Source organism: Platichthys flesus, chromosome 11, assembly GCF_949316205.1.
Source record: "Platichthys flesus chromosome 11, fPlaFle2.1, whole genome shotgun sequence".
NCBI classification, from domain to species: domain Eukaryota; kingdom Metazoa; phylum Chordata; class Actinopteri; order Pleuronectiformes; family Pleuronectidae; genus Platichthys; species Platichthys flesus.
Genome location: NC_084955.1, coordinates 16,201,759 through 16,212,088, shown reverse-complemented (window position 1 = coordinate 16,212,088; position 10,330 = coordinate 16,201,759). Strand labels below are relative to the sequence as shown.

The 10,330-nt window shown below is 46.2% G+C and overlaps 1 protein-coding gene across 1 annotated transcript; it reads right to left on the bottom strand.

The window, feature by feature from the left end:
• Positions 1-3,193: 3,193 nt before the first annotated feature.
• she (Src homology 2 domain containing E) lies at positions 3,194-10,121 on the bottom strand. Its single transcript, XM_062399564.1, has 6 exons — positions 9,227-10,121; positions 8,574-8,700; positions 6,940-7,194; positions 6,358-6,712; positions 4,927-5,046; positions 3,194-4,350 (listed from the first exon to the last, which is right to left on the bottom strand). The coding sequence occupies exons 1-6, from the start codon at positions 9,671-9,673 to the stop codon at positions 4,158-4,160; spliced, it is 1,497 nt and encodes a 498-aa protein (XP_062255548.1). The 5' UTR covers positions 9,674-10,121; the 3' UTR covers positions 3,194-4,157.
• Between the last annotated feature and the right edge of the window lie 209 nt (positions 10,122-10,330).

The window sequence follows — 10,330 nt, the reverse complement described above, 5'->3', positions numbered from 1 at the left end:
GCTCGATTCGAAGTGGGGGGGAGGCAGGAATAGTACGGAACCAAATTTGGCCAGGTGAGCAGCGCGGCGCTGGGTCGTGCGGTGCGCTGGCGGTGCCGCTGCTGAAACACACCGCGCTGCGATGGATGCGACGCGCCGGAGAGGCGGGGGCGGGGCGCACTGTGAGGGTGCGCGCGAGGAGCAGGGTGGAGGGGGGAGGGGGGAGGCAGGAGGGGAGGATGTGGCACATACCTCAGAGGATCCACAGCTCAGATATGCCAGCGTCTTCCCCCGGCCCACATCACCATATAATATTCAGCACTTGTGGGCACTTCCAGAGTGTTTTTGTTGCTGGGGAGCGACTTCATTAGTGACCTGGTCCGACTCAGTGGCAGCGTTCCATCTCCTACATGTGCTTTATCTTGAATATTAGATAAGATATGAGATATTAGCGTTTCACATCCAGCTCTTACCAGCTGTATGAGGGAACCACCCACCGCACATGTGATGAGAAGAGGTTTCCTTTCGCCAGCATAGCAACAACATCAAAAGTGGGCCTACAGTAATTTACATCAAACACAATCAAGGTTTGATTTACGCACTGTCATGAGGTGAGACTCTCCCTGCCCTGGTTTCCCTGTATATGTGACCCAACTCACCAAAATAGCCTCGCACCACCTCTCAGACGGGGACAGCCTGGGCCTTATGCAGTCATTATTCTGTGAATAATCTTCACCCTGTAAAAGCTGGAGGGGCTAGCTCCACGGCCTCTTCTTTTTCTGCTCTCCTCCTCTTCTTCTTCTTCTTCTTTCCATTTTAATTCCCCCCCTTCCTGTAACTTATAATTTGTAAAATGTTCATTTGCTGGTTTTTCTTTCCCTCTAGTCTAGACAACTGGTGACCTCTAATCCACTGTCACAAAGTCAGGCATGCAAGATGGGAAATGATGGAGTCTCGAGAGAGGAAAGAATCGGTATGGGGGATGGACTTAAGAAGGATGATTAGCCAGGTAGAAACAAATTAAGATGAATATGTAGGATCTTGCAGCTCCCTGTTGATGTTGTAATATACTGAGAAGGTCACACTGAGAACTGGATACCGAGGAAAAGAGATATCAAACAACTAATTGGATGATGAGGCAGAGGAAATGAGGCAAATAAAAAGGGGTATAGTACTCATTACGCAGGAGGGCGGGGGAGGAGGGGAGTCAAAAGAGTGTGGGAGGCGGATGGGGGAAGAGTAAACAAAGTAAACAAGGGTTCAGGATGGAGGGAGGAGGCGGTTGCCGTGGTGACTAAGAGCAACCCGAAAGCTCCGGGAGGAAACGACTTGTTTCTCCGTCATTTTGTCTATTTTAATCACAGACACACACACACACACATCCGCAGTTGGCACACAACAAACGCACATGCACCCGTGCATAAGTGCAAGCGATGCACAGAAATGCACATATGGATGCACACAGACCTAAACTCTTCCACAGTGATGTGTTCCTCTCTCATGCTATCTTTACCCGCTCCGTCTCTGCGTATAGTCCTCCCCCACCCCCCCCCCCCCACCCCCCGCCCCTTCTGCCTCTCCTGTGCAGTGAATGAGCTGACCTGACAGTGCTCCTCCTCTGCACTGAGTGCTGTGAGTCTCTCTCTGAATTATTTAAAAGCTGGGACCCCCACGAGTGCTTGTCTTCCCCTAACACCCCATCACACTCCGTCTCTCTCTCTCTCTCTCTCTCTCTCTCTCTCTCTCTCTCTCTCTGTCCCTTCCTGTCTCGCTGTCATTCTCTGTCTTCTGGTGGCTGCGAGTACTTCCTGCGGTTCTGTCAAGTCCGGGCAACACTTTGATTAACAACACACAAATCTGACCAATGAATCTCACACTGATTAATACAATACGAAGCAGATGTGTGGGATGTAGTAAGGTACATCTGGACATTTTTGAGATGCTTGGGTTTTGATTATTAATTTCCCTTTTAAAATTTTGCCTAAAAAACTTAACATCATCTTACAAACAAGTGACAGACCGAATTGAAAAGCTGCTGTTTGTTTTGACCTACTTTGTAATTTAATTAAGAGAACATAGACCACACCAACCATAACAGATCACACGGATGGAGGGAGGGGTGATAGTTAGCTACTGTCTGCTGTTGTGTAACATCACCATTTGTGACACTCTGGGAAGCAGCAAGGCCGAGATTTGGGACGGCTCCCACGCAAAAGTAAATAAGTGTCTGCTTTGGCTGAGGTTTCTTTGGAGTCGACATTATGGAGGTTTCATAAGATCAATAAATATAGCAATAAAAACTGATTTGTAATCTGACAGAGAGAGAAAATATTTGGGTTCTACTTTATATTTTCCAGGCTCTGCTTTGACATCACATGCTGTCACTCTCCATTCACAAACCAGGCAGGCTATTCTGTGGGGGAGCTCATTGCTACTATGGCAGTAGTCACAGTTATTCATAGCTTTTTTTCATATTGCAGTCTGTCTCTCCTCCCTCTCGTCATTCCCTGCAGAGACGGCCCTACCTCACTCTAACTAATCACCATGGCAACCTGGTAATCCCTGAACAGAAAAAAAATCTGACTCCCTTTCTCTCTCTCTCTCTGTTTCACACTCTCTCTATCTCTGTCAAACACACAACAGGACTGCATGCACACAGACACACACACACACATGGACGCACACATGGGCACATTCACGCTTGCACACACACTCATGCATGCACGCACACACACTCTGTCTCACTCTGAGAGCTGCTCTTGCAAACCCATACACTGGTGTTTACTGGTGAGACATATCTTCTCACAAACACATGCTTCCATGCATCGTTGTAAGGATAAAGCTCCTCAGTACTTTGTGAGAAGCTTCATGCGCGGGTGTGTGTGTCGGCAGAGGATTTAAATACACCGATGTTTGGGTAGTGTGAATAAGAGCCATTTCTGTGTTCACTATTTATGCATGCATTTTGTATGTGCGCTTCTGTGTGCACAGGTTTGTCGGGATTTGCTGACGACATAAGTGTGAGTGTATACATATGTGTGGATGTGTGTAACTGTAATTGATTTCACACTCAGGTCAATGATTTTACAGCTACAAGAGAAAAGCACACAGAACCACTCCAGTCTGCCCTCATCTCTGTTTCAGTTTCCTATCTTGGTCCCAGATTTGACTTTTTGCTGCAGGCACGTCTATTAATAACACTGTTTGTCTTCAGTTAATATGAATTTGGTTTTATTTACTGAATAAATGTTTTACAACAACAATACACGGCCTACATCATTGTGCGGTCGAACCAACAATCATACATACATCATTTATGCATACAACAGGTACATTTTTTGGGGGGTGCATTCACAATAAGACATATTTTTAATAACAAAGTCTTCATATTTAGATTACACTGAAGGCCAGTAAATGGGCCAAATGTCCATGCACTTATCTGCACACTGACACACACTAAAACAGTTTTGCCTGCTGGATACAGTAATGTTATATCCCCCCTCCCTCTACACTGGTTCTAATCATCTAATCGATGCAGCTCTTTCTCTTGACAGACAGAGCGGTTGGAAAATCAGCCTGATTTTCAGGAGGGATCAATGAGCTGATTGACGTGTCAGATGGATGAATGAATATACTCCAATCAGGGCTATCGATCCCACAGACCAAGACCTAACAGGATGGAATGGTGCTAATTGATGATGTCAGCACCTCGTTGTAGAGGCATCTGGAGAGGAAGTTATACGCCCTAGTCTCCATTTACTCATACTATTATATAGGCTATAGTAAGAGCCGTGCTTCATGTGCATCGTTGCAGGTATTACTCAAATGAATGCGTTCACAGGGTAGAGAGTTGATCTGTCTGAGTAATGGGTAAAAAAATGTTGCAGACTCAGGAAAAAGATATGTTTTTTTCTGTGACTTTACGTACAGGGTGGTGTGTGTGTGTGTGAGTGTGTGTTTGTGTGTGTGTGTGTTTGTGCGTGTGTGTGTGTTTATTTAAGATTGGAAATAGTCAGCAATAATAATGTGATATGTACTTATTGTAGTATCCGATTTTGACCACTAAGTGGCACTTGGGAGACCTCAAACAATACCCTAATGTGTCATACCTGCTTGTGCTTGTGTCTGTGCATGTTATGCGTGTGTTCCAGTGTGTGTGTTTGTCCTTTAATGCATGTTCAGTGCGGCCTGGGCACAGGATGCTGCAGGGTCATGTGCTCGGCTCCAGTGAAAGGCAGTCTGTGTGTGCAGTAGTGGTGGACCAGCTCAGGGATGCTGGAGAAGATGCAGCTACTCTGATTCAGTGTGTAGCCCAGGCCCTTGCTGCTCTTAGTCTGGGCCACAATGATGTGCACACAACTCTGACTGGTCCTGGTGGAAAGAGGCACAAAGAAAAACGTCAGTGAAGCAAGTTAGAGACTCAGCAAAAGTTATAGTTTAGAGTTATATGACATTGAAGAGCATAATGTGCACTTTGTAACTTATAAGAAACTGCTCTCTTATCAGTCTCTCCCAAAATTAGACTTGCTGAGTACAGTGGATGTGTAAATGGGGGTTAATGATGTGGACGATCCAATAAATGAGCAGTGTACAACAATTGAGCACTCAGGCACACACACACACACACGTACACACACACGTACACTGGAACACAGGACTCCCTTGATTATCCTAGTGAACTACTTTGTTGTCTGAAGTATAGCACAAATTCTCATGCACATGAACATTAATGTCTTACAGGTTGTAGTGCTCGATGCTGTGTCTACTTAGTAAAAAGAGCAAAAATCAGGCTTAAACAGCATATCGGTTACATCTGCAGATATTAACTGGAGAATAATGTTACCAATATTACTAATACAGAGCTGAAGACAAACTGAAGAACCATAAATAAATGTTGCATTACATGTGCTGTCATAAACAAACATTCATACACATCCCAACACTCACTTCAGAGCAATGGAGTACTTGCTGGTTCCTGATTCGCTGTCCCTCACCAGGAAGCTGGCTTCCCTGCAGCGCTGCAGCTGAGCCTCAGCCTGCTGCCGACTCACACTACCATGGTACCAGCTTGGAGAGAGAGTTGAGAGGGGGATGCACAGAGAGACAGCAGATCAATGACATATAGCTCGCTGACATATGGAGATAATCAGATGTAAAGTAAATGATAGGCAATGATGGTAAGAGAAGAAAGTTAGAGTGACAGGAGGAACGGAACAGGCCAAACAAAGGTTTGCCCTGGACGTAAATCAGGTAGATGGTTGTATGTTGTGGACTGAACGGGTTAACAGGGTCAAAGGTGAACTTGAGAGGGCAAAGAGATAAATAAGGATAAATAGTGGAGACCTATGAGGGAGACAAGCTGGCAGCTGGCTACAGGCGAGAGCCCTGTATCAACATGTGGCCTTGATGCTTGGAGGCAAAACACACTGACATTCAGCCACAACATGAGAGGAACAAATGTGAACATGCTCTGAGCTCTGAGCGAGTTCCATAGGAAAAGAAAGGCCACAACATGAGGAGAAGGGATTCACGGTTCAAATCAGACTCTGTGCTCAATTCTATCAAGCTTCAGCTTCCTCCAGCATTTATATTCAGCACGTAATGGGCTGTTGCTGGCTCATGATTGCATTAATAAGCACTCAATTTCGCTTAAAAAAAATGTCTAAAGTGCCAAGTGTGAAATACAAATAAGATGTTGGCCAAGAGGACCATTATGAAAATCAGCTGATTGCTTTTACAACTTTACACAGAGGAATTGATTTGTAGCCAAACTGAGGAGGGCCCTGTTTTTCCCACTTGACCCACCCCTCCATCGGCATATTTATGAGTAGATACCGAGGGACTTTTCATTTTTAGATGAACTATCCCTTTAATTAGAAAAATGCTTATTCTTTACTATCATAACAAATACAAGCCGAGCAACACAGTTAATGTGAAATGTGGTGCTAATTTTAATGAGCATTAATAATATGCAGGCGACGCTCCACTAATCCTGTTGGAATTAGTGGAGCGTTAGTGATCGGTGACCAATAAGAGGTCACCGATCAATCAACATACTAAAACACAAACAGACCTTTAAAGTCTCACACGTGGATGTGTTAGAGTTTCCAGTTTGTCAAACCTAAGTATCTTTGGACTGTTCAAAATCAGCCTGGATCAGAAGCCAGGACTTGTTTACTGCTATATTATATGTCACCTCTTATTTCTTTAAATCGTTGACCATTAATAAAGATGGATATGATGGCTCTCCAAACTTGAAGCCAAAGCGTCTCAATCGCTGCCTGGTGGCTGGCTGAAGTATCGGTCATACATCCTACCATCCTTAATTTTAGTGGGGACATGGATCAAATGATGAAAGAATGTTTTCTCTCTTCTTACCTCTGCTTCTCCAGGGGCAGGCCGGGGTCCAATTTAGCTTCATCCCCATCCAGTGGGGCACTGAGGGAGGTAGGGGATGGAGGTGAAAGTTTGTTGGGGCTGGATGAGGGTGAGACCTTGAGGGTGGGGAAGGAGGGAGACGGGGGCGTGAAAGGGGAAAGTTTCAGTATAGGGGAGGAGGGGAAGGTGGGAGAAGAGGAGGAGGACGGAGGAGAGGAGATGAGGGTTTTATTGTTCCAGTTCTTCTGTCTCAGGGTTTGCTGTTGCTGGATCGGCTGCTGCTGCTGCTGCTGCTGGCGGCTGGAGGCAGAACTGTTCTCTTTAGTGGGAGAACACTCCACTGCCTCGAATTGAGCTGAAGGAAGCAAAAGAGACAATATCAAGCTTTCATAACAGAATTCCATCAAAGCATACCAGAGCCACCAAAGTAAACATGTCTCTGGAAGTTGATTCAGCTGGATAGTTGTGTTTCCTCTCTGAAGCAAACGCAAAGTTGTTGTGGCACCACTGTGCAAATAAAGCTCGTGGCATCCTTCCTCCCCATCCCCGCCCCTCCCGTCATCCCTCTCTCCCTCTCTCTACCTGACAGCGCTCTGACAATGTCCTCCTTTCTCCACTCCCAGGGCAGTTCGTACTCTCCGGCGGGACGGACGTCAGACTCCGGTCGTGTGACAGGGATCCACACCCCCTCGCTCTCGCCCTCCAGTCCGCCCTCATACGGCGTGTCGTAGATGTTTGGAGGCGAGGGCTTCCCCTCTTCTCCCTTCCTCTCTCTGTGGCCGCGGTCCAGCAGGACACAGACTTTCAAGAGGTCTTTGGAACCACGTCTGCGGACCTCTACAGCAGAAGGTCACAGGATTAGTTGGTTAAAAGCTTTCAAATGTAACAACTTAACTCATATAAAGATAGAAAAAACTTTGTCCAAAAGACTCACAGCTATGTAACATTCTCTTGTTAACTTTTATTTGTGTCTTGATCCAAAAGGGGCTTTCCTGGTTTTTATATTTTTATATGAACAAGCGGCCTCCAAATTAAAGGAAATGTAATTTCCGCTGCGAATGTCAGTGGCTCTATCCCTGGCACCTCCATTCCCTGGCACACTTCCATCCAAGTTTTCCCTGGGCAAGACATTGAATCCTCCTGACAGATGGGTTTTAGTGAGTTAGTGGCATTTGCCTGTGACCAGACATGTACCTTTTACAAGCATCTCAGTATTCATTTGCATAATGCCACATTTAAATGAATGTATCTGAGGGGATGAATGATAAAGGATGTGTCCTGATTTTCACAGTTAGAAAGAGAAAAGGGGAAATGTCTAAACTGGTGTTCAACCAAAGTAAAAAATACAATTTTGCATATTTTATTGACATTATGTACTGGTAGAGTTGTCAAACAGGTCACACTGGCAAAGTGTTTTATTTGAGTTTTCCATGTTTTCTTGAAATACATTTGATGCATGGTGCCCTCTAGGTTGTGCTTGTTATGAGAAGTCGCTGCATTTTTAGGAATTTCACTGGTGTTTCCCCGCTGTCAGACAGGTAGCCTGCGTGTCTGCACTATTGTGTGACCAAACAATGGACCTACAGGAAGAAAAGGTCAACACAGCTGCTGATTGGCTGGCTGACCAGGCCACTTCCTGACTGCTGGGAAGTGATTGAGCGAAGGGCACAGGGTGAGGGGAGTCGAGGTGGAGGGGGGTTAGTAGGTTATGGGGAAGGTTGGGGGGGGGGGTCTTTTGATTTACGGGACACTACAGTATTGTGTGAACGTGTCTGTATATGAGTGTGTGTGTTAGTGAAGGGGGGGGGGGCACTGGGGCCAAGTTCCTATCAAGAGAATGGGGCAAAGGAAACAGAGGCAGGAGACAGGAAGTTGGAAGAGGAAGCTGCACCCATTGTCCCTGCACAATACTGTTCCTATAACAACCGCCAGCCAGGAGGGAAGTTAGCGCAGAGACTGAGGGTCTAATGTCCCTTGTCCCTGTCTCTGTGTCCCTTTAAAACTTAATTAGCACGAGTGTGGGATAGTGTGAGTGCAGAGACGTGTAAAAAGTGTCCCTGAATGTAATCCAGCTGTGCACTCATGTGAAATTGTAAAGTCAAACATTTACTTTAACGGCAGCGTCAGAATATGCAGTTTGGATTTTGCTCTGAGTATATTTTGTCTTCAACATCAGTTTCTCTAAATGTAACTGCTGAGATGTCCTCTGACCTCACCTGTAATGATGACCTGGGCGTCGTAGGGCTCCATGTACCCATCATTCACTCCGGCTCTCTCAGCCTCCCTCTGCTCCCTGGTTTTATCTGCATCGAAAGGATCGGCGTAGTCCTCCAGGATAATCAGCTGTGTGTGAGAAGGGAAAATAAACCCGTCAGAAAAACCCAATGCAGAGGCCCTGCTACCTATTCAGATGTTACATTCACCTGGAGACAACAGAGACGACAGGGAGAGAGGGATCTGATACGCTACAGTGTGTGTGTTGTGTGTGCGTGCATGTGCGTGTGTGGTGTCCATGACTGAGTGACAGGCAATGGAGGGACATGCGGAAATACTTGTGCAAAGAGGTCAGTGCATTGTGTTTGCCTGTTTGATGTCGCACAATGTAGTAAATCTGCATTGTGTTCTTTTGAGAGCGATGGAAACTGGATACAGGTTTATGAACTGAGGTGGGGAGGGAAGACACAAAGAGAGGCACTGACATCAAGCCCCACTGTGAAATCTGTACTTTACACCATTCAGTTTATTTACTCTTAACCTGCATGCTGCTAAAACCACCTGTGACTTTCATGATTTGATTCTAGCAGATGAAATATGAAGATCGAAAAGTGAGTTTACATTAACTGTGGTTCCATCTCTTTGAGTTACTCACCGTTGTCTTGATGTCAGACCTCGTCTCGTTGTCTGGCTGCTTCTTTTCACTGATCCCGTTGAGTTTGGGGGTCTTGTCTTGTTTGTCCACTTTAATCATCCTGCTGATGTACGCTTGCGCCAGACTCGAGGTCCTGACCTGGCGGTTCTCGTCTGGTGTCCCCGTGGCCTCGATCTTGGAGTTCTTGCGACCTTTCCCATAAGTGAGAGTCTCCCAGACGGTTCCACCTGACCCAGCGTTGTTACGACCCAATTCCGTAGCCGAATTCTTCCGGTTTCTCCCCGCCAGCAACCCCCCAACTCCTCCATCCTTTCTTTGATTAACTTTCAAACTGTCTCGAGAAAACGAAGGTTTGGTCCGAGGTTGAGAACCTGATTCAGAGGCCGAGCGGACCCTTTCGCTTCCGTTCTTCAGGTTGATGGGGAAATCTCTGAACCATTTGGCCATGACTGCCAAGTTGTTAACACTTCGCACAGATTTGATATTTAGTAAAGTATCTGTCTTTTATACGCGCTGCACCACTAGACCTAACACTGGAACGTGCGCAACAGCTCCAACTTTACGCACAAGTATTTTACGCACGCCTCGCATTAACTTAGGAATGAAACTGCGACGATTTCTGCGTAATCAAACGGACTCGAGACCCCTTTGTTCTGCTGCACTGATTCCCAGCATCTGAAACTCTCCCTGACAGTCAGAGAACGCCCGGTGCGTCTTGGAGATCATTAGCCAGCGGCTCTTCTTTGCTGCGGACACCCTGCAGTAACAACTATCCCTGCAGTTTGAAAAGTAGCTTCTGCAGAGCGTAAACTCGAAAGAACTGGAAGTTTTTCTTTGAACCAAGTAAAGATCCCATTCCCGGAGAGTGAGGTGGTGCGTCCAGTTTGAGGAGAGTGAGGAGATGGAGAGGAAAGTCCGTGCGCGCAGACTGTGGGATGTTGCTGGAGTTTGGGGAGGGACTGTCTGATCGGGGCGGGGTGGGAGTTCTACTGTATTTAAATTGAAAGATTCAGAACCATTGAATCTAGAGAAAATCCCCAATCTTTATCAGCGGCTGTGGAGGTGCCAACGTATACCTGGCAGGGAGCAACAGGTTGGATTCGG

Bases quoted from the DNA above. Each gene is read 5' to 3' on its own strand.
- she (XM_062399564.1), bottom strand. From the start codon at position 9,673: ATGGCCAAATGGTTCAGAGATTTCCCCATCAACCTGAAGAACGGAAGC. The intron at 7,195-8,573 runs GTGAGGTCAGAG...CTTCTGCTGTAG, and splicing joins CGCCCAGGTCATCATTACAG to AGGTCCGCAGACGTGGTTCC. The intron at 6,713-6,939 runs GTAGAGAGAGGG...TGCTTCCTTCAG, and splicing joins CATTGTCAGAGCGCTGTCAG to CTCAATTCGAGGCAGTGGAG.